Raw genomic sequence first — 25,562 nt, forward strand, 5'->3', positions numbered from 1 at the left:
TACATGATTTTTTATTGAAGGAAAAAGAAAAGCAAAAGAAGTAACTGAGGACGTGGATGAAGAAAGTGTAGATGATGAAGAGTCAGAGAATGAAGATGAAGAAGAACCTATTTATATGAATTCTTCATATGATGATATTGAAGACTTAAATATTGATGATGACGAGACACAACAAGAGCCTAGGCCCTAATTTATATCATAGAGTTATTGGCCATTTATATGTTTTTGGGGTCTTTCAGTTCTAATTATAAATGTTAACACTCTCATTTTGAAGAATTTTGGACAAATACATTAACATTTGGTTGTTAATGTTAAGATGTATTTTTTAATTATGACATGATGTTGTTAATGCTAATATGCATTTTGTTGTTAATGTTAGTTTTTTATTGAATGAATGCTCATATTTATGCAATTAGATACTTATATAGATCAAGTTGTTGCATTAATGTTACTTTTACATGTTAATCTCATTATTTTTTTCGTATTTATTTGAGATTTTTTATTTCGTGTTGGTTGCCGCTTTATCAATAAAGCATTTATTATTTATTTATAATTTTAGATAATTTTTATAGTTTTTTCAAGTTTAAAAAAAATTTGGCTTACGCTTTGCGCCTCGCCTTAGATTTTGGTGGAGCGCCTCGCTACGCCTCAACGCTTTTCACAACACTGTTTTGCATACACTTAAAAGAACAAAACAATCACATTCACAAGAGTTGTAGCCTATGTCACACGGACTCGGCTCCAAGGTCGACGCACCCGCATCGACACGGGTGCGGCTCGGACTCGGTCAACCCGACCCTGGGTGCGGTCAATGCACCTAAGATCATTTTGGTCCATTTTTTGGAATTTTTTTTAAAAAAAATCCCCCCCCCCTCCTGTAAGGGAAAAAACCCTGAATCAGGCTTCAAAACTCATCACATGTCCCCTAATGGGAACAACTTTGCCCGAGTCTTTTATATATATATATATATATATATATATATATATATATATATATATATATATATATATATATATATATATATATATATATATATATATATATATATATATATATATATATATATATATATATATCGAGTCCCCGTGTCCAAAATTTTTTAAATTGCGCCGCACTCGTGTCGCACCCACACCCCACCCATGTGACATAGGTTGTACCTAATTATCCCTCTGAAGTAATTGTGAACTCTAATAGTTTTTTAAAAAAATCTCGAAAATCAATTTAATTTAAATGAGGTTATTAAATAAATTTAATATTTATAAAAAAGTAGTAATTTAAAAAATATGGAAACTGTAATCACTTATTAAGTTTACCAGATTTACTTATTAATCACCTACTTAAGCAGAAGGCTGACTCTGAAACATTCAAAACAGAATTTAAATTTACTCTATCTAAAATTCATTACTTAGAAGAAAATTAATTTATCACACATTTAAAATTTTACTCTTAGAATTATAACTACTTGACACTAATTTGATAAAATCTAGCTCTTGATTATAGAAAAGTATGACTAATTACTCATGAAAATTATTCATGACCAACTCAATCCTAATTATCAAAACCATAATTATTTATAAAACTAATATAGCTCTGCACAGATCTATCTGAGCTGATAAATTGCTTTCTTTTGTGTGTGTTTTGTGCATGTGTGCGTTTTGTGCATGAATCATATCGTGAATGTGTGTGTTTTATCTGTATGTCATCAAATCATGAATAAGTGAGTATTTGTGTTTGTGCACCTTGTGTCTGCTTTCATGCATGTGCATGTGTGTTACTAGAGGCAAACTTGTTAACTGGAGAAGCATGAAAAAGTAACAAATTATTGTTGGTCTAGTGTCAAGGTAGTACACAGTCATCGAGCGTAATGTGAATCCTCTTTTGAAGACTCAATACAAAAGTTGTGTGTTGCATCAGAAGATGTGGAAATTATTAAACTTCCATTTATTGCTACAACATACAGAGGTCAATTGTTGTGTAATTCATGGTTATCTACTCCATATGTCAAACAAATGGATGGATTAATAATATTTTCAGCAGTCGTTAGAAAACTATGTCACAGGGATTCGGCTAGCAGGGTGCCGCACCCGCGTCGACGCGACTCGACGTGGGTGCGGGTGCGGGTGTGGCACCGGGTGTGGTCAACCCGACCCTGGGTGTGTTGACCGCACCCAGGGTCATTTTGGTTCATTTTTTTTGGGTTTTTTTTAAAAAAAAAATCCGGAACAAAAACACAAAAAGGATGAAGAAAAGTTCTGGACCAACGAGTGATGTGTTTCTTATCCTTCTTTGTTATTGTTAGGTAGGTAGAAGGGAAGAAGAAATACCTGCAAAGAGGCGAACCGCATCTCGTGGTGATGCAAGTCGAGGGGCTTTTGCAGGGGGTAGAAAGCTCTGGTCTTCTTCGATGTGGGATTTCCATTGCGGGTGCTGCTACTGCTCATGATGGCTTTGAGGAGCCTCCATTTAACATCTGCTCCCTCTGTTAACCTGATTTTTCTTCTGAACGCACAGACGAAATGGGCAGAGAGAGAGAGAGAGAGGTGTCTACTGTTTCCTATCGGGCGTGTATGCGATGAACCCGTGCTGAGGGTTGAATTATTAAAAGACGAGCTTTCTTATCTTATTCATTTATAATGCACACTGTTTGAAGCTTTTGAGTGTCAAGATTAGGGGTATCAACGGGTCGAGTTTACCCGGACCCGACCTGTACCAAGCCTTATAAGGTCAGGTATGGTGATAAATAAGAAGACCTGATTAAGATTCGGGTTCAGACCCAAAGATTCAATTAATCCCAGTATAGTTCGTGAAATTTTATGTCAGACCCAGACCCGACCTGTGTTTCGATTAAGACTCGGAATTTCTCAATGTAAATATAATAAAAAATAGTAGTTTATCCGGTATGGCCTGAGTCTGGTTCATGTAGTTTTTATCGAGTTTGAGTATGGTTTTTCTTATGATGAATCTGCCTGGACCCCCGCCCGCTGACCGCGCAGCGGGACCCACGCCAGAGGGAACCCCGGACCCCCCTTATATATATATATATATATATATATATATATATATATATATATATATATATATATATATATATATATATATATATATATATATATTTTTATTTATTTATTTATTTATTTATTTATTTATTTATTTATTTATTTACAATTTTGCCCCTACCGCACCCCCGCACCCGGGTTTTTTGGAAGTGCCGAATCCCCACACCCGCACCCGCACCCGCACCCTCACCCATGTGACATAGTTAGAAAACATCACCTATACAAGCAAGGAAAATTGACATCTTTGAAGCCACAAGAGGGATACTTTTGGAAGCTAGGAAACTTTTAAACAATGTCACTTTTTATCGCCATTTCAATTAGTTGTCCTGATAAGGGCACTACGATAATCTAGATGTGCCACTGTATAACCTATATAACTTAGGTAAGAATGAAATAAAACAATTTTTGCATATAATAAACTTATAAGTTTCTTCAGAACCTTGAACACCCATAGTGATGGCAATTTTGATGGAGAAATCTCTAATGGCTACCGATCCATGTAAATCTTCCATTTGAAATATTGATGGAACAACAACAACAACGCCTTCATCCCAAACAATTGGGGTCGGCGATATGAACCAAAAAGAAAATCATTTTGGGTCCTCCACATGAATCCTTCTCCTCCACTCATTTTTATCCAATGTCATGTCCTCGGTGAGGTTCAAAGCATTCATATCCTTTCTTATCATCTCCATCCAAGTCTTCTTAGGCCTACCCCGACCTTTTTTAGCTAATATATTTTTCCATTTCTCCATCCTTCTAACCGGAGCATCATTAGGCCTTCGCCGAATATGCCCAAAGCATCATAAACAATTCTCACTCATCTTATTTTCAATTGATGCAATGCCTACCTTCTTACGTATTTCCTTGTTCTAAATCTTATCTTTTAGTGCCTTTCCACACATCCATCGAAGCATACGCATCTTAGTTACACTCATTTTTTGAAAATGATGTCTCTTGGCAGCCCAACATTCCGTACCATATAGTAAAGCGGGTCTAATTGTCGTCCTATAAAACTTCTCCTTCAACCGCAATGGCATTCTACGATCGCACAACACTCCAGTTGCACTTTTCCATTTCATCCACCCAACCTTAATCCTATGATTTACATCTCCATCAATTTCTCCATTCTTTTGAATAATAGATCCCAAATATTTGAAACAGTCATCCACCGCTATTTCTTGCTCACCAAGCTTCACTACACTCACATCACTACTTCGTTGCTTACTAAACCGACATTCCATATATTATGTCTTACTCTTACTCAACGTAAAACCTCTTGCTTCCAAAGTCTGTCTCCATAATTCTAACTTAGCATTAACCCCAGCTCTAGACTCATCAATCAAAACAATATCATCAGCAAACAACATACACCACGGCACATTTTCTTGAATTGATCTCGTAAGTTCATCTATCACTATAGCAAAAAGGAAAGGGCTTAATGCAGATCCTTGATGTAACCCAACCGTTATAGGAAAATTGTTTGATGGAACAAATGGTAATAATATATAAAAGAATCATTTTTATAAGGCCACATGACACAAGAGTTTCTTCTGAAGTGTTATGTCTAACCTTAGTCAACCTGACCTCTTTTAAGGAATTTCACTATTCTTCGAAAAAAGGTTAGATGGGCCATATAAAGGGAGGATGCCATGGCACCCATTGACACTAAGTCCATGATCTCTCCAACTAAATTAACCTAAATGAAGCCTATGTACTAAGTGGGACAGGACTTCTTATTGGCAGCATATATGTAGTGATCTGTCAAGCTTGCGTCCATTTAGATTAATTAGTACTCCCAAGTGTTTCATAGGTAAAATATTACTCAGGCACACTTACGTCTAAGAGAATAAGTGAGTTATGATCCTGAAAAAACTGTAAAAATGTAATGTAGACATATTAACAATTATCTTTCCTACCTGAATGATGGCAAGAGCAATTTTGTATAGCATAACATCAGTGCTATTATCCCTCACAATCTGCACTTGTTCTCCAAGAATTCGGAATAAATCAACAGCTGCTGGAGTATAGAGCTTTCCATCTTCTGTTTTCTTTGGTGGTTGCACTTTATCAGCATCTAGGATATTTTTATACCATTTCTGAAAAGAAAGTGAAGTAAATGAGGGAAAAATACCTTCAGAGTATAAACAAAAAATTGGAAGCACTACAGTTTCTCAAATCTAAGTAAGCATTACAATAGGATACCGTTGTTGTTGCTTGCATTCTTTCAACATATGAATTCATAAGAGGATCCATCGCACCACTTTCAGAACAAACTTGAGCCAAAGATTCATCGACGCCAAGTTCAATCAGATTCTCTTGGTATTCAACTACCCAACCAGTTACCTACAAGCAGTAATATTAGAAGAGAAAAACAAAAAAAAAACTTTGAAGACTGCCTTTCTACAATAAAATGGATTATAGTAAATATGCAATTTCCTATTGAATATGTTGAAACAGTCCCTAATCAATATGTTGAAACAGTAGTAGAAACTAGAAAGACATGCAATAAACAATTTAAGTAATGTCTCCTCACATACTCAAGAAATCATACCTTCAGAATTTCTAAATTTGATAGCTCAGTTGCCCTTTCACTCAGCAGTCTAAGCATATGAGTGAACCTCTCTGTGTAGAGGTTAACCATCAGCTGAAAGATCTCATATCTGTTCCAATTGATAAATTGAATGCAACATTAGGAATATATTATCCATGCAAACAGGTATGACTTGCTAACTATTTTCTACCCACATCATTTGAGGAATTTTTCATCTATTAGTATTAAAGGATAAGAGAAGTTTAATCTTCACGAATTCTAAACATTAAAAAGATTATAGGTCTTTTATATGTATAGCATCCATCTTGAAGGTGCAAATCTTGATACCAAAATCCTTGTGTAGGAGAGAAGATACAAGGTTTGACAGCAAAAAAGGAACTGCATCGTATACTTAAAGAGATCCTATCGACTCTAATACATGTAATGGTGTAACATAACACCCTAACTTTCCCAATTATAGGTTTCAATTTTACTTCAAATATAGTGATGTATATAAAAGTCAAACCAAGGTCTATCTGCCCAAGTGTTGTAAGGGTGTCCATAAAAAGAAATCATTTTTAATAATCAAAATATGATGAATTTTCTCTCGGACTTTTAAAATAAAGTAATAATATGTTAAAGTAGAATTTTTAAAAATATAAAACCAGAGAAAACCCCAAGATTTAAAGATGTGCAATTTTGGACTCATCCGTAAAATTTTGAAAATTGTACTAGAATCTTGAAGTTGTCTTTTTATTCTTCAATAATTTGAATTTCTAACTACTTTTAATGGATTCAAATAGGAGAACATTTGCTTATTTACATGTAATATCTTAAGTAAATGAAGAATAAAAAGAAAATAAAAATCATTGACAACATTTTTAGATGTAAATAAGCTAAAAGAACAAGGTTGAAATGGCAATTCACCCCAAAACCCAAGTGATCTAGCCTCCTCCTTTTGTTGCCTTAGCCCTTCTATAAATATCCCTAGGGGGTATGGAAAACCGAAAGAGAAAGGAAGAAGAGGGGCTAAGAGCAAAGGGCGTCAGCCTGAGGAGCTTCACAAGTTCACATCACTAGGTAAGTGATTAATTAAAGTTTTAGTAATTAGATTTTCTTAAATTAGTTTTGTAACTAACTAATTATAGTTTTACTAGTTAGATTTTTCTTAAATTAGTTTTGTAACTAGTTAATTATGATTTCACCAATTAGAGTTAGGTTTTATAAATTAGCCTTGAAAGTAGTTATGGCTTTGGTCATTAGGATTAAATACTTCTTGATTTAGCTCATGATAATGATGCTTACAATTTTGATAAATGAATCCCCTCAAGGAGGGGACTTAAAGTTGATTCCTCTTGGGTTTCCTTGGGCCTCATATCCACTTATTGGATATATTAGCATCTGAACCCCTGTGGCCCCCACCCACATATTTGATAGAAAGTAAATTTCATTAATTGAATGAATGACATAACCACTTATAAGCATAAATACAAAAAGAAAATTGGACATAATGCCCACCTACATCCTTAACAAATATGACTTAAAGTACCTTAAGGGCTTGTTTGATCCCCTATCCCCGAGCGATTTCTAACGGAAATCACGTTGGGAACATGGTGATGAAACAAACTTTGGACGTGGCGGACACACGGAATGTATCCGCTGTGTCCAAAAAACATTGTAATTTTTGTAACACCACCCCTGTTACATTTAGAGCGTGGATGCGGGAAACGGGGGGTGTTACGAAAAAAAAAAAGTCAGGGGAAGGGATCCCCGTGACTCTCTCATTCTCCTCTTTCTCTCACTCCTATGCAGGCCGGGCGAGGACACCAGCGACCGGCCACGCTACCCGCAATCTGCCACGGTTCTCTCTTTGTCTCTCCTTCTTCATTTTTCTTCTTCTTCGTTTTTCTTTGTTCTTCTTCTACTTATTTTTTTTCTTCTTCTTCCTATTGATTTCTATTATTTAGGGTTTATCCCATTGATTAGATTTTTTATCAAATTTTTTAAATTAGGGCTTTTTATAGTTAATTTGATTAGGTTTTTATTTGATTTTATTAGAGTTTTTTTATTTTTTATTATTAGGGCTTTGAATCATTTTTTAAAGCTTTTTATAGTTAATTTGATTAGAGGGCTTTTCTTGTATTTGATTAGGGATTTTTTTGTATTTGATTAGGCATTTTCTTGTATTTTGTTAGGGCTTGAATTAGGGGTTTTTATTTAATTTTATGGTTTATATTATAGTTTAGGGTATTTTTGGTTTATTTATGATTTATTTTATTGCATTTTAAGATTAGTTAATTTGATTAGGGCTCTTCTTGTATTTGATTAGGGATTTTTTTCTTTAGTTAGGGTTTGAATTAGGAGTTTTTATTTAATTTTATGGTTTTTTCTTATAGTTTAGGGTTTTTTGGTTTATTCATGATTTATTTTATTGTATTTTAAGGTTTTATAATTTGATTAGGGATTTTTTTAAATTTTCTTTGGTTAGGGTTTGAATTAGGGGTTTTTTATATTATTGCATTAAGAATTTATGATTTAATAGAATTTGATAATTTGATTTTTTATAGTTAATTTGCTTTTAGGGTTTGATATTTTTATGATAAACTTTCATAATTAGATGTCATATGACATTGATTAAATTATTTCTATATAAAAAATATCAAATTTTATTTTTTTCTCAAAATACTCAAATTTTAAACATTTTTTAGTTTTTAGATCCAATCCGAGATTATAGATTTTAAACGGTTTTTTATGTTATAGTATTTGGATCCAATTCGAGATCCATATTCGGGGCAAAAATCCATAATAAACTTGTTAAAACATGTAAAATGGTGGGTGGATCGGGTCATACGATCCAAAACAAAGTAATCCGACCCATTGTCCATGACTGTCCAAGTTGTCCGCACATCGTCATCAAACAATGGATATTTAGAACACAACATCTATGTATGGACGAAACAAACACTAGACTTGGTACAGTTGTTACAGAATGAACAAAATGAGTGTTCCATCCATTTTGTTTGTTCATGTCGTCCAATCCTGGATAAGCCATCATACAAGCCCTAAAAGAGTAACAAATAAGTGTGGGGACAATCAAACATCATAAGGGCCAAGACTTTGTAACCAATAGAAAATTTAAATGTAGCACTGGTGCTTATCTAAGCAATTAATATTGATAGCTCATCTACCTTTCAAAACCTTTATACATACCTTGGAGGAAAACAAGGAGCAACATGATCATAAATATCACCAAGCTCCTTAACAATCTATCATGGAACATCAGAAATATTTCATAACTCAGTAAGTCAGTCAACAAATTGAGAAAAATATGATCTCAAGAGCAGTTCGCAAAAAACCCAAAGAATACCTACAAGCAATTAAAAACATCAAAAAAATTCAATACTGAAATCTTGAATCACAAAAACCCAAATATATCATTTTACAGTCGAACAGGTGATCATAATTGAAAGCTTTGAGGATGATGCCTACATCAGAAAAGGCATTTTAACTATCTTTTATGTGGTTCATGAGACACATTAATCAGTATGTTCTTTATGATTAACTACTGTATATAGAGTTGATTTCTACTTAGTACAACTAACAGGAACTATTATTATCCGAACTTATGGTTTCTCTCCTGGTAGATGCTGAACCATGATATATTTTAATTCTAGTTTGACAAAGAATTGTTGAAAGATCATATTCCAGAGTAAAGAAAAACAGATAAGATGAAAAAGACCGTTGAACATGAACAGTAGAAAGACATTAACAAGTTTGCAGCAGTCTGTCAATTTTTTTGGTTTTCATTGCCTCACAAACCTAGATAATGAAATCAATGAGTTGATTTCAGTTAAAATCGGAGATGATCGAACCCACAAGGGAAAAAGCAACCAAGTTGTTCTTCATAAAAATGTTATAGTTCTATAACTTTAGCCTTTACCAGGGGGTGTAATTGGGAAGGAATATGGTATTTGTCAGAGGGATGCCGATTGCATGCATTGGACATGGATATTTAGTCCTTCCTTTAATTTATACTATATTTTCACGTAGGGTATCAGCCCTTTCCTTTCTTTCACATTTGTAGTTAAAATGGGATTCAATCACAAGCATCACCAATCAGAATAATTCTCTGAGAATTGCACAACCAGGATACATTCCTTGATATAGAACTACTATTAGAATATTAGTTGTAGGTAGCAAATTAATAGTCAACTGTCAAAAAAGAACATGGAATAGAGACATTTTTATAACAAATTCCAAGTTGGATTTTTCCTTAATAATTAAACATGCATAAGTTCAAGTAAAAGATATATTCTTCTACACTTGAAGTATCAGAAGCATCATCACCATCATGAAGCCTTATTCAAATTACATGGGGTCAGCTCTACAAGCCTTGTTTCTCCATTCTTTCTTGCCTACAGAATTATATTCATAGGATGTGGTTAAAGTTTCACTGCTGGTTGCCATTGATGCCAACTCTCGTCTATCCAGGCTTGAGACTAGCATTAGTAGGGTCAAAATCCCACCTACGGCAATGTTCCGAGTATCAAAGGCATAACATAATATATATTATTCAAGATAACTCCAATAAAATTGTGATAATGGTGCCATGCTAGCCATTTTCCGGCCAGTCAGTTGTTGAAAATGGCTAAAATAGCTTTCTATAAAAAGACAAATAAAATTTTATTTTGGCCACCTACTGCCCAGAAAATGGCCAGGATGGTTCCTGTTAAAATGTAAAGTATATATATATTCTATTTTAATCTTTTTATTCTTTTTTTCTTTTTTTCTTTTTCTTTCTTATTTTTTTCCTTTTTGGGCTTGGCCAACCCTTGGTTGACTAGCCGTTGGACTAGCTCCAACAGCTACAATGGGCTCTCTTTTGTGCCCATTTTGGCCCTCATGAGTGTGTATATCAAGGGGATGAATCCAGGTAATGTTTTTACAACCACATTTGAAAATTCAATAAAATATTATTTTGTATTTGAGAGTTGTCTTTGGGTGTGCCCATCGTGGACATTGTGAGTGTGCTATGAATCTCCAAGTAGGTTTGTTTCATATGAATCCTTTTCTCTCAATTATAGGGCATGTCTTCTAGCAATTCACTTGTATCATGAGTCATCCAACTAAAGAGAAGCCAAAGACATAAAAGATGAGTTGAGGCTATGAAAATAGAATTAGATGCATTACATAAGGCTCATACTTGGGAAGTCCAACAAATGCCTAAGGGAAAGAAGATAATAGGATGTAGATGGGTTTTTAAGATCAAAACAAAGAATGACGGGTCTCTAGAAAGATACAAAGGTAGATTGGTTGAAAAAGGGTATTTCCAGAAATATGGTATAGATTACAAGGAAACCTTTGCTCCAATAACTCGTATGACCATAGTTAGGACCTTAGTTGTAATAGCATCCATTAGAAATTGAGCAATATATTAGTTAGATATTAAGAATGCTTTCTTAAATGAAAAATTAAATGAAGAAGTCTACATGGATCCTCACCCTGGTTTGACTATTGAAAATGGTATAGTTTTTTCGCCTTCGTAAGGCTTTGTATGGTCTTAAACAAGTTCTTAAAACATGGTATCATTGATTCAGTGGAACTATGTTAGATCTTGGATTTAAATCATGTTATATTGACATTGCTCTTTTTATAAAATCTACAGATACTATGCTTGTTATCTTGCTCCTATATGTTGATGATATGATCATAACTGGGAATGATAAGAAGGGAGTTTAGGAAATTAAAATTATACTTGAGAAATCTTTTGATAAGACTGACCTTGGTTTTTTAAAATATTTCTTAGGTATCGAAGTAGCCTATTCACCAATAGGATACATTTTGTCTCAAATAAAGTTTGCATCCGATATTATTGCATGTTCGAGAATCACAGACATAAAATATATTGACACCCCTGAAGTACTCAATGCCAAAATGAAAGTTGAAGATGAAGTTTTATTAGATGATTCAACTTCTAATAGGCAACTTATTGGATCACTAATGTACTTGTCTATTACTAGATAGGATATTGGGCATGTAATACATACTCCAAGTCAATTTTAGAATGCACTTACGTCAGTTCACATGAGTGTTGTGTTAAGAATAGTTCGATACATTAAGAATATTATATCTAAAAGGCTATTCTTATAATCTTCTTTATCTTTAAATCTTATTGCATAGGATTCTAACTGACACGCAACTACGAGTTTTCGATAGGTTTCTTGCCCCCATAGCCCTCAACAAAATCGGGTTACGGAGAGAAAACACAGGCATATTGTCGAGTGCGATGAGCATGTTACATGGCAGTAATGTGCTCATTAGTCTTTGGACAAAAGTTTTTCACACATCTGTTCATGTCATAAATCGTCTTCCTATGGTTCTTCTGGATCGGAAATCTCCTTATTACGTTTTATTTGGGCAACATCCCTCTTATGATGAGCTGCGTGTTTTTTGTTGTACATGTTATTGTAAGAAAGTATGCGGAAATGAATTGCAAGAATGCATAATGCATTCATAAGGTCCAACATTGGACAAACACAACCCCACAATGGAGAATAACAAAATGGTTCACTAAGGGACACCACAATAAGCCTACGAAGAGGCATAAGTTAGATATGCTTTATTGAATGAGGGCCTAAAAGGCCATCCCTTACATGGGGGAATACCCCTCTATTTATACACAAAGGAGTGAGAGAAAGAGTGAGAGAGAGAAAAAACATTGGGAGGCCCAAAAGGGGACTCGTTGGGCCCCCAACGGTCACATTTGTGACCGTTGGGGGTCCAACGACTCCTTTGGTTGGGACCCCCAATGCAATGCATTAAATGCATTTTACAATAAATGAAAAATAAAAAAGAAAAAGAAAATGTAAAATAAAATACATGTAAAAAGATGTAAAAAGACTAAAATGCCCCTAATCGGCAGAATTACACAAATACCCTTTATCGGGTATGATGAGATAAATACATATATATGTATATATATACTTATATATGTACATATGATTACATATATTTTAACACCCCTCCTCAAACTTTACGTGGGGATAACGAGAAGTTTGAAGATACAAAAGGAGGGTTCCAATCTTCAAAAAAAATCTTCAATGGAAGTCATCAACATTATAGCACATGAAAGAACTTTGCATCTGTCAGCATTTAACTATCTTTAATGATCATCCCCAAGCTCCTTTCACGATGTATTATAGATGCTTCATTTATCCCATCTTGAAGATCCTGTGGAACAAGCCAAAAGAACTCCAAGTAAAAAGTACCTTTGTATCTTAATCAAATAGGAGATATCAAAAAATGGATAATAGACCATAACATTGATTAAGAAGGACAATGATTCAAAAGATAATTTATGCATTTTGATTGGGTATTTATGCAAAACACAAATTAACCTTAAACATTGATAAAACACACTAAGTTCTTGAAGAAAGATAACTGCACAAAGGCCACACTAAGAACATTTGACCAAAAATATCTCCAAGAACCATATAAAAATGCCTTCAAAGATGTGCACTTCAAGCACCGAACACCACAAAGGAATACGTGTGCAAAGACGCACCAAGAACACTTGAATAAAAGTACTCAAAGGTACAAATGGGACACCCACAAATGCAAAAGATTGAATTTCTTAGAATAGGTGAGCACTAAGGCTCCCAAAATCATTCTTACAAAGGGTTTTATCAATATTTGGAAGTAAAGAGTGTGTGCACGGAGAACACTCATAAGTGCACAAAGACACAAAATATGAGATTTGTATTAAGATCAAGTAAAAAATTTCATGTATTAAAAATATATCTAAGAAGACAATGTTCACATCAAAACAAATTGCTCCCAAGGGAATGTGTACAAGAGCATACTAAAGAAAGCATGTTTAACACACATAGATCACCAATAGGGAAACATTTTATCAACAAAAGATGAGTTAATGATTTCTCTCACATCTTAGAGAGAAGAAATTCTATGCCAAACAAATATCATATGTGAACTTACAAGGACATGATCTAAAAAACATCCACCCAAGAGTGAAGAGCATAAAAGGAGTGTATAAAACACAAAAGTTCAAAAAGATTTAAGTCCACTTAAGAGGCAAAATAATGAGTGTTATTTTAGTAGAGAACCTTACACATTTAGGAACATCTCACTCAAATGAGTGTAATTACAAAAACTCATTTTGCATATCAAATATAAAAGGTGGCCAAAACCATAACCACTTAATATGTAGATTAAATGTCAAAAAATCAATTTGGTTTTAAAATATCATATTAATGATATGATTCACTTGTATCTTTAAAAGACAAAATATGAATAAAATTTCACAAATTTTAACAATAGTTCATCCACTACAAGCAACTACATCATTAGTCCTCCAAAACTCACAAATCAAGTGTATAAGCTACTAGAACAAGAACATAATCATAATGTCATTAAAGGCCAAAAGACACACACAAAGGTGTGTATAAACAGCTCTTGTCTACATGTAATAATACTTGAAATGAGTATATCAACGACAAGAATAAGAGAATGCACGCCAATATGGACCAAAAGCATCTCTTGTCTTCGTAAAAAGACACTCAAAATCAAGTATGCTCAGCTACTAGAACAAGAGTATCAAGTCAATCATGGGCTAAAACACAATACATCTCATGTCTAAATAAAATGGCACTTGAAATGAGTGAAAGAACCCAACAATGGGCATACATCTCAGCGACTAGAACAAGGACACAAATGCCAACATGGACTAAAATCACACGCCATGGTGTGAATCAACGTGCCTTATCTACATGTAATAACACTCAAGACAAGTGTGTTCAACTACTAGGCCAAGAGAACAAAGCCAACAAAGGGCTACCAACACACAAAAGTGTAATAAAAATCTTGTCTACATATGATGACACTTAGATAAGAGTTATAAAAGGAGAAGACTTTTGAGACAATAAGACTTGTAATGACAAACATATAACAAATAAAACATTGATTTTAATATACCTTAAAACATTTAAGGTTTCAACCATCATATATTCATCACAGGTTCACATAATTAAGAGCATTCATAAGAACAATGGCCAAAAATAAATGAGTGACACACTCATAATTATCACATAACTAGTCATTTTAGGGTCAAACTACAAGTTAACAACCTAAAATGACATAACACGAGGTGCACATAACTCACCTTAACAAACATCTCTAATATAACAATAATAAGTCCAAACAAATGATGCATTAAATAACATGTGATAGACAAATATAAATGCCACAAAAAGGCAATAAACACTTAAGGAATCATTTTCCAAATAGAAGTTTTTACAAAGAGGACCGATTAAAAAATCGAATCAAAGGTCCAATAAAATCAATCACAACAATATGTCTCATAACAACAATTCTGCATAAACACGAATTATGCTTAATCATGATCAATTCTTTAATTTACACCAAAAAAGACTTATCATGAAACATTAAGCAAATAATGCATATGAAATTTCTATATCATGTATGAAGAGGAAGCTCACGAAAGCTCTCATAATACAACATGCTCAAAAAGGCATACATAAAATAGAGAAAATATCTCATTAAAGTGGGATAGAGCCCACACAAGAAGATGATTTTGAATGCAATAGGTTCAATAATTAACCAATAAACATGCACATAAAGTGCGAGTACACACACCCACTAAGGGATGAAGCCAAAAGAAGGTTATGAAATTATTTATCATAATGCAATCACATTTTAGAGAACATTGAGTTATCATGTAATGAAGCAAAAGGTGGTCTTCCACAAAAGTTCTTTGAACACTTAAAAGGAGGTGTCTAAAAAATACTTTAAGCAAAACCCATAAAAAGGGTAAAAGAGGAAAAACACACATGAATAAACAATTTTATTTATGTAAAAGAACGTTTAACAAGCATTACAAAACGGTTATCAAAATGTATTCACGACAATCTAGTGATGAAAAATCTAGAACCATTCTCAAACATTGAGAACATCTTAATGCTATCAATTGTAATACAAAAATACATATTTTCAAAAGATGACACAAGAGAGTTTTAACAAGGAACCAAGGCATATGCATAGATAAAAGAAACAATATGATAGACTAAGTGCATACATTCTTGTAGAAAAAGCACTCATGCAATAATTAAAGCCATATGTCTCATAAAATAAACATGCTTTTAATCAAGTTTAAGCACATATGCAAATGATTATATATAATTTTACATTTTTAAGCATGTAACGAATCGAGAATTTCAAACATGAATATGCATGTCTATCAAGGATGAAATACAAATTGTATTTTGACGATTATCATATATATATGTGTGTGTGTGTGTGTGTGTGTGTGTGAAAAACAAGTTTAGATTTTATAAAATAAGACATCATTATCAAATCAATAAGATAAGACAATGATTGACGAAACATCTAGAATAAATAATTCATGGTTATATATATATATATATATATATATATATATATATATATATATATATATATATATATATATATATATATATATATATATATATTAGAGTTATTTTCAAAAAAAGGCTTCAAGATTCAAAACATACTACATATATCTAGTTTCCTTAAATAAGTTTAAGGACGGTTAAAATACTATTTTAGAAAAAAAAACCAAACATTTCCATATATTTCCTTTCAAAACATACTACATATGTATATATGTTTACATATATATCTATATATATATATATATATATTCAATGGTAGAAAAAAAAACAAGTGTTTTTCTCATGTGTAATGCATGAGCTAAATACATGAAAAGTGTAAGAATACATGCCAAGTAATCCCAAGTAGAAGGATAAGAAATAAGAGATAACAAACGCTTCATCAAAACATAGAGAAAGAAAAGAGGTAACAAAAACTTCACCACTTTTTTTATTTTTTGAACATCACGCTCTTTGATGCACTGAAGGACTAGCTTGATTATAACCGAGCTCTGATACCATGTAAGAAAGTATGCGAAAATGAATTGCAAGAATGCATAATGCATTCATAAGGTCAAACATTGGACAAACACAACCTCTCAATGGGGAATAACAAAATGGTCCACTAAGGGACACCACAATAAGCCTACGAAGAGGCATAAGTTAGATATGCTTTATTGAATGAGGGCCTAAAAGGCCATCCCTTACATGGGGGAATACCCCTCTATTTATACACAAAGGAGTGAGAGAAAGAGTGAGAGAGAGAAAAAACATTGGGAGGCCCAAAAGGGGACTCGTTGGGCCCCCAACGGTCACATTTGTGACCGTTGGGGGTCCAACGACTCCTTTGGTTGGGACCCCCAATGCAATGCATTAAATGCATTTTACAATAAATGAAAAATAAAAAAGAAAAAGAAAATGTAAAATAAAATACATGTAAAAAGATGTAAAAAGACTAAAATGCCCCTAATCGGCAGAATTACACAAATACCCTTTATCGGGTATGATGAGATAAATACATATATATGTATATATGTATATATGATTATATATATTTTAACAGTTATGTGCATATTGATTCATCTCTGCGAAATAAGTTTCAGGACAAGGCCGCTAAGTGCAGATTTATTGGGTACGCGGATGAATACAAAGGCTATCGATGCTATGACCCTACTACAAAACGTATTAGGACTTCCAGAAATGTTGTTTTCGATAAGCAACATTTTCAGATCAATGACTCTGAAGCGTTAACAACTCGAGAAGTAGAGGTATATGATCCATGGATGAGTGCAGATCCTTTTTTGCCAATACAAAAGAGACATGTCAAGCAACTTGTTCTTCCTTCGACTTGAGTAGGGAGTTGGATGACTCACAGATGTATGTTGAGTCATCTTCAGTTGAACCACCACAAGTTGAACCACTTCTAGTTGCATGCTTCTCTGGACAGATATACACTAGAAGGAACAGGAATACAAGACCGAAGGATGTGGAAATCATCCCTAATGCTCTGGCTCAAAGGCCTTCACGCATCAGGCATCCTATTCAGCGATGGGTGAGTTATGAGACCTTTTCTCTTGATTTTAAGCTATTTTTATCTCAGCTCACAAAGCAGAATGAACCCACTTATCTTAGTCAAGCTCTTCAATCTCGTCATTGGATTGAGGCTATGAATGAAGAAATGGAAGCTCTTCATGAATGTCAAACTTGAGAAATAGTGCCTCGACCGAAAAGAAAGAATGTAGTTGGCTCAAAATGGGTTTATAAAACAAAATATAAGCCCGAAGGAAGTATTGACAGATATAAAGTGTGGCTTGTTGCTCGGGGATTTACACAACAATATGGTGAAGATTATGATGAAACCTTTAGTCCTGTAGTCATAATGGGCACAATTCGTGTCATCATATCCCTAGCAGTCGGTCGAGGATGGAAGCTTAGTCAGATGGATGTTAAAAATGCATTCTTGCATGGAAATTTAAAGGATGAAGTATATATGGAGCAACCTCCTGGGTATGCTGAGAAGGATCCTACTACCTAGGTTGAAACAGGTCTCTCGTTCTTGGTTTGAAAGTTTCTCCATGCAAATTCAAGGATATGGTTTTAGAAGATGCTCTCTGAACCACTCGCTCTTTATTTACCAGAAGACGGACATCGTTACACTTCTTATATATGTTGATGACATTATAATCATTGGGAGTTCAGATAATCATGTGCAAGATGCGAAACGTTTTTTGATGAAAACTTTCAAGATGAAAGATTTAGGGGAGTTGAGGTACTTTATTGGTGTGGAGGTTGACAGACAAAAGGACACATTGACACTCATGCAACAGAAATACACTCTTGATCTCCTGGAAAGAGTCGGGATGACGAATTGCAAACCAGTCAACACTCTGAGTGTATTACATCAAAGGCTGAGTTCTAAAGATGGTCATCTTTGTGTCAACCCTACAACGTATAGAAGCCTTGTAGGGATGTTGCAGTATTTGACGTTTACCAGACCTGATATCGTTTATGCTGTCAATTAAGTATCCCAATTTATGCATGCTCCAACGGAAGGTCATATGGAAGTTGTGAAGCGCATTCTACGCTATTTAAAAGGAACTATAGGAGACGGACTTGTTTACCGCAAGAACAATAACCTACATAAAGGATATGAACTCATCACTTGTACAGATGCAAATTGGGTAGGGGATCCAGATGAGAGATGATCTGTCTCTCGATATTGTGTATATATTGGACACAATTTAGTGTCTTGGAGCAGTAGAAAACAAAAGGCAGTGGCACGATCAAGTAGAGAGGTTGAATACAGGTCGATGGTTGCAGGCACGGCAAAAGTTACATGGATTAGACATTTATTGAGTGATCTTGGGAAGACAATTATTCGATCATCTCTTCTATGCGACAATCAAAGCGCAATGAACATTGCGTGTAATCCTATTCAATATAGAAGAACGAAGCACATTGAGATTGATCAACATTTTATACGGCAGAAAGTCGAGATGAAAGAGATAGAACTACATCATGTTCAAACAGAAGATCAAGTGGCAAACTTGTTTACCAAAGGGTTAACATCACGTCAATTTTGGCTATTGAAGAGCAAGTTGTACATGCTCCAAAATCATGTACAACTTGAGGGAGGGTATTAAAATAGAGCATGCACATGGATCTGGATCTTAATCCAGATCCATACATATGTCTATTCTTTTAATTATGCAGTTGACGTTTTTCTCATTAATGGCACTTATGTAATATAAGTGTTATGGTGTAATATTTTAGTCTCCATCTTTGTAAAGGCTATTTAATGATAAGAGATTAGGGCTCGGTGGTGTGAAAAATATTAGTTGCCCCAGCCATTGTGTATCTCCCGCTCTCTCTCTTTTCTCTGCTTTCTGTTTCTTGTGCAGGTTGAACAGATCCCTCACGAAGTTTTACACTTTTTGTGTTATTTAGTATCCAAGAAATGCACAATGGGTAGCTTTTGGTAAAAGTTTATCATTTTTGTCAGTAAGAACAAAACATTTGCATCCAAAAACTTTTAGTCTATTATAATCGGGGGGGGGGGGGGGGGTATACATAATTTCAAAATGAGACATTATTAAAAATTTTTGAAGGAAGACGATTTATAAGATAAACGAATGCAAGAGCCGCCTCGGCCCAAAATCTTTTAGGAATTTTTTTAGAAATAAGCAAGGTTCTATTGGTTTCAACTATTTTCTTTCGGCTAAGCCATTTTGTTGAGGTGTTTTGGGACACAATCTTTGATAAATAATTTCATTAATCTCAATATAGTTTTTAAATTCATTTGAGAGATACTCTCCTCCAGAATCAGTCTTAAGAATTTTTTAACTTACCATTGAATTGATTTTTAACCATCATGTGATAGGTTTTAAATAAAGAAAAAACCTCTTATTTATGTTTGAGAAAATATATCTCATAATATCTAGAATAATCATCAACAAATATTATATAATAAGAGAATCCTCCTTTAGATATAACGGGTGTCGGTCCCCATACAGCCGAATGCACAATTTCAAATGGTTTAGTTGTAAACATAGTTCTTTGTTCAAAAGGCAAGCTTCTCATTTTTTTCAGGAATACAATCATTACAAATGAAGTTATCTTTCCAAAGGTCTTTAACAAAATGTAAACAAGAAAGCTTAGCAATATTGGGATGCCCAAGACGTTTATGTCAAACATTTATATCTTATGTTGGGCAATGTTACAAAAAAAGTATTTGGAGATTTGAAGAAATTTCATGAAATATAGATCTCATTTCCTAGAGCCTTCCCCAATCAACTTCTCGGACCGACGATCCTGTATCCAACATTTATTTGATGAGCACTTCATATCACACCCATGGTCCGATAGTTGAAAAACCGAAAGCAAATTTAAATTTAATTTAGGTATAAATCTAATGTTTGGAATAAAAAATCCTTGTTTTTTAAAATTTTCAATCCCTTTGATTTTAAGAGAAGCACCATCCGGGGTTGAAACAAAAGAAGGGGATATAGTTTTAATGTATTCGGAAAGAGCAAAAATGTTTGATGTCATATGAAAGGAGGCACTCGAATCTAAAAGCCAAGTAGTCTTACTTGGAAGAGAGAAGGTTGATGTGGCGGCCCCGAAAATGGATCCCTTGAGAAGGAGTTGAAGAGCATTCATGATTTGATTTAGAGACAATGTTTCATTGTTGGAAGTAGATGGACCATCCTCCTTATGTGGTTGAAATGATGTAGACATGGCTACCATCTTCTTTCATTTAGAACACACCGGTTTACTATGTCCCGATTCTTTGCAAAAATGGCAATCTTACTATAGTCACTTCCTTGGTACCTTCTATTTGGGCCACCATTTTCTCTCGCTCCTTGATTTTGATTTTGGAATTTGTTAAAATGAGGGGGTTTATATGTTTTCACATTATTCTCCGGTCTAGAGACGGCATAGGCTCCTTCATTTTTATCTTTTGAAAGAACGGCCAACACACTTTGATTGGTTTTGTTCACACCCAATCTAGTTTCTTCTCCAGTTAGTTTAGTAAGAACATCTTCTAGAGGTGGAGATGTAAAAGAAGATAAAAGCGAGGATCTAGTTTGCTCAAATTTGGGTCTAAGCTCATTCAAAAAATTGAAAAAGTGATCATCTTCCAATTGCTTATACCTTAGTTCAATAGCTTCTCCACTCCATTTGGGCTTAAGGAGTGCAAGTTCATCCCAAATGGATGATAATTCGGCAAAATACTTTCTAATGAGTGTTTTCCCTTGTTGAAGGGTCAATGCCTTTTTTTGAAGATAGCATTTATGAGATAGATTTCTTGAAGTATACATCCTCTCGAGATAATCCCAAACTTGAAATGTCTTTTTAAACTTTAAAATATTGGCATTTATCCTTGTCTCCACCTTGAAAAAAATCCATGAAAGGATTTTGTAATTCTTCATTTCTCACTCTTAATGCTTCTTATTATATTCTTCAAAGGCCTTCTCTCTTTCTTCTTCATCAAGAACCTTAATTTCAACTTTTTCAATAATGGTGATTTTTTGTTCGGGTTTGGGAATAGTGCCTTTGACATAGCCCCAAAGGCCTTTTCCCTTAATATGAGCTTCTATATTGCTGGCCCAAACAAGATAGTCGAACCCATTGAGTTTAAATCCGAGAGAAAAATGAGAATCATTTTCTCCCATGAAAGTGCCTTTATGAGAAAGAAAGAAATTTGAAATCTTACCACAATGGATCTTCTTTGAGCTTACTTGATGTATTGTGCTTCACTTGAAATGATTTGCAAGAGCTTTTCACGCCAAAAGAACGAGAATGAGGAATGGGCACGTTCTTTAAGGCGATCGCCGTGATAACGCAATACCCGAGCTCTCCTTCTAAAGACCAAGCTCTGATACCATGTGAAGAAGTCTTCAAAGAGACTGTGCACAAAAGCACTAAGTTCTTAATGTGTGATGCATGCACAAAGGCCCAAGATGAATACTTGAAAAGGCATGCACAATGGCACAAGATGAACACTTACAAAAGATCACAAATGCTCAAAGGCACAAAAATAAAATAAAAACTTTATTGAATATTGGGAGAGCTTTTCCCAAAAGCTTAACAAATACAAAGGGGGTAAACCACTATTTATACACATGGTGAGGCCTTGGAGGGGCTCCACAAATAGACGATGGAGCCCCTCCAACGGTCACAACATCTATAATGTGGGCCCCCCAAAGGCTGGAAATAATAAAAAAAGAAAGTAAAAATAGAAAAAATAAAAAGATGAAAAAGAATACAATCATATTCAAAAGAGAATATGCACAAAGTGAAAATGACAGTTTTACTTTTATCGGGTATTACAAAATATATATATATAGTTGACCTTTTAACAATAGCATCATTAATTTAGGCATCTCAACAAGGTATCCATGACTTCTAACCTGGCAATTGTCGCTTTCAGTTACTCAATGCATTTGTATTTATCATAGGATATGCTAAATCAACAGCTGTCACATCTCACCTTTATACACACACACACACACACTGTGCGTGTGTATTTGTGTGTATAATATGTTAATGAGAACATTTTCACCTTGTACTGTTCATTAGTTAAGGTCTTATTAATCATCTTAAAAAATCAATAAACAACAGATGGTTGATTCTAAAAAGTATGATGGCCTTCCTATTCTAAAACCATATGAACAGCAAAGAGCCTAGTTTGAGTGATTGGCTGCATTAACTGCTTCAGTATCCATGACACTCTGCAGTATTTAGAATTAGTAGTGTTGAACATCAATGGGAAGCATAATAGTAGTTTATAATGGTAGTGATGAAGTGAGCATATGTTAATGAGAACATTTTCACCTTGTACTGTTCATTAGTTAAGGTCTTATTAATCATCTTAAAAAATCAATAAACAGATGGTTGATTCTAAAAAGTATGATGGCCTTCCTATTCTAAAACCATATGAACAGCAAAGAGCCTAGTTTGAGTGATTGGCTGCATTAACTGCTTCAGTATCCATGACACTCTGCAGTATTTAGAATTAGTAGTGTTGAACATCAATGGGAAGCATAATAGTGGTTTATAATGGTAGTGATGAAGTGAGCATATGGATGTTGGATGTGGTCACTTGATGTGACATTCTGTATGGTATTAGCCACTTGTTTTTTTATTCCAGCTCTTCATTTTATTCATATGTGTCTTATGAATCTCCCACTTGGTTTACATAATCGAGTAACATGTCACAAATTGAGCTTGTTCCTGTTAATCGTTATCCTATTGTACATTTCATGTATACTGCCAACAGGAACATCCTAAATGTAACGAAAAACTGAGTTACATCTAGTTCAGATCAAAGTTACTTGAAGCTTCTTATATATGTGGGAAGCGCACTTCCCGTAAACTTGTTTCGGAAGAGCGATACTCCTCGCTTCCGAAACTTGATGGGAACCTTGATTCTCCCATGTTACTCCTATGCTTCCTGTACACTTCATTTATGTTTCCTACATGCTTTTTATATGCCCTCTCACACTTCTTTTCATGTTTTCTCTGTGTTTCATCTCATGCTTCTGCTCACTTCCCATGTGCTTTCTCTAAATAGGTAAACATCATTTTTAGATTTCGACAAAAGTTTAATTTTTACACTAAAAAATTATGAAACTTAAGAATAGTCATTTTTATTCGCTTCCCATTTGATTCCCATTTCACTTCCCATTCGATTCTAATATCGCTTCCTGTTTGATTCCCTTTTCATTTTCGAGCTTCCTGTTTGATTCCATTTTCATTTTCAAATTGATTCCTCACTTCTGCTTCCTAGTCTGACATTTTCATTTTCGTTTTCATTTTCGAGATTCTAATATCGCTTCTGCTTCCAGTATCATTTCCCGCTTCTGCTTCCTAGTCTGACAACCTTGGTTCAGATCCACTGCAAGATCATCAGATTCATCCCAGCACCAAACAATTCGCTCAATTTTTCATGCCTAATCGTCTTCATCCACATAGTTCCTGATGGTGGTAGGTTATTTAAGTTAGCAACCTAATTGTTCACATCAGCAAATAACCAGGGCCAGCACAAAAGGATCTCTTAGTACTTATTTGTCTCATAGATCGTCTCTCCTAAGAACGAAATATAAAAAAAAAAAATTGGGTAATCTAATGTCGTGTGATAGATTGTAGACATCGGTAGAGTGCAATTAGTGACTTCCGAACCTCGGTGACTAGATTATCAAAAATATGCCATCAAAACATAAGAATGTCACAGGTGAGTAAGGCAGACCTACATACACCAAAGAAAAAGGGAGTGAACACAATTTGTGCAACATGCCAACCTAGACTAACACTTTTTGTTTTCTTTTTTGTGCTGCCAGATTTTCAGCCAACGGACAACTTGGCATCTTTACACGTTTCAGAACTTCTAGTATGCAAGCACGCATTCACTTCTGCCCACTCACTGTGAAATATAAAATATGTCTACATAAACTGAATGTGTCCAATTACTTGAGGTAATAACGTCAAAGTCAATGGATTGTTTGGATTCATTATGAGAAGAAATTAACCATTTGTTGTGACAAAGAATTAACAATTACAAACAGAAGCATATAGATCCAAAATAAAAACTAAACTTTCAAGAAGGAAATAAAATAATTTTACATAAGAGAAGTACATACAGCTCGAGCTTCCTCCAAAGCAGCTTTTAGATCTTCAAAAACAAGCTGCAAAAGAAGTTAACACTTAAAACTCAGATAACAGTAACCTCAAATTTAAAAAGAAACAAAGTGATCACCTTGTTCAGTCCTACTCATGTACACATTCATGAATTACAGTACCATCAAAGAGAGGTTACCTACTTCTGTTAGTAACTTGTTGAACCTCCCTTCAACAGTTATTCTTATCTGCTCATAGCATTTATCTTTATAGCATTTTCCTTGTGTCTTCATCCTCTCTGTTGCTGTTTTAGGAGTGGCAGGAGTTGTAGACTTTCTAGTTCATATGGATAGCACCCAGAATCATAACCAAGGAAGAAAAAATAACAATAAAATAATTCAATCAATCAACTTGCAGTTCTATACATTAATAGAAGTTCAACAAAAATAATACAAAGCACCTTACACAATTTGGTATCCTTTATTCTTCCAAGGATTAGAGTTGCTGTATAGGATTTTAATTAAAAGGAAAAACACAAAAGGTTCCATTATAGGTTCTCTTTATCTGATTAATTCTCTATGCAACCATTGTTTTAGGAATCTCTTTATCTGCTTAGTTCTCTATGCAACCATTGTCTTAGGAATTTTGACCGATGGCATAAATCTAATCTGCCACATCTTCATGCATTGTCGTTTATTGTCATTAAAACACGTGCATGTAATATCTATGCAGAATGGGGGTATTTTAGTGAATTCTGCCTAGACAAAATTTGACCTCTTCACAGCAGCATTTCTTTTCTTCCCCTTGTGTACCCATCCATGCAATTTTGAACATCACTGGGAATTTTAAGATTTTTTAACTGACAAGGACACTGTTTAGGGAAAGACCCTTACCACAGATGTCTATTT

The 25,562-nt window shown here is 34.3% G+C and overlaps 1 protein-coding gene across 3 annotated transcripts in view; it reads right to left on the reverse strand.

Moving 5' to 3' along the window:
- LOC149833107 (exocyst complex component SEC6-like) overlaps positions 1-25,562 on the reverse strand; it is a 161,457-nt gene that overhangs the window by 33,401 nt on the left and 102,494 nt on the right. For all 3 annotated transcript variants that reach the window (XM_090014914.1, XM_090014913.1, XM_090014915.1), the window contains 6 exons: positions 24,858-24,990; positions 24,678-24,722; positions 8,801-8,856; positions 5,612-5,720; positions 5,263-5,403; positions 4,977-5,156 (listed from right to left, as the gene is read on the reverse strand). In XM_090014914.1, the coding sequence (XP_089871040.1) occupies positions 4,977-5,156; positions 5,263-5,403; positions 5,612-5,720; positions 8,801-8,856; positions 24,678-24,722; positions 24,858-24,990 (664 nt within the window). The remainder of the gene's footprint in view (positions 1-4,976; positions 5,157-5,262; positions 5,404-5,611; positions 5,721-8,800; positions 8,857-24,677; positions 24,723-24,857; positions 24,991-25,562) is intronic.

The sequence above is a fragment of the Nuphar pumila genome, chromosome 7 (assembly GCF_984573655.1).
Source record: "Nuphar pumila chromosome 7, dmNupPumi1.hap1.1, whole genome shotgun sequence".
Lineage (NCBI taxonomy): Eukaryota > Viridiplantae > Streptophyta > Magnoliopsida > Nymphaeales > Nymphaeaceae > Nuphar > Nuphar pumila.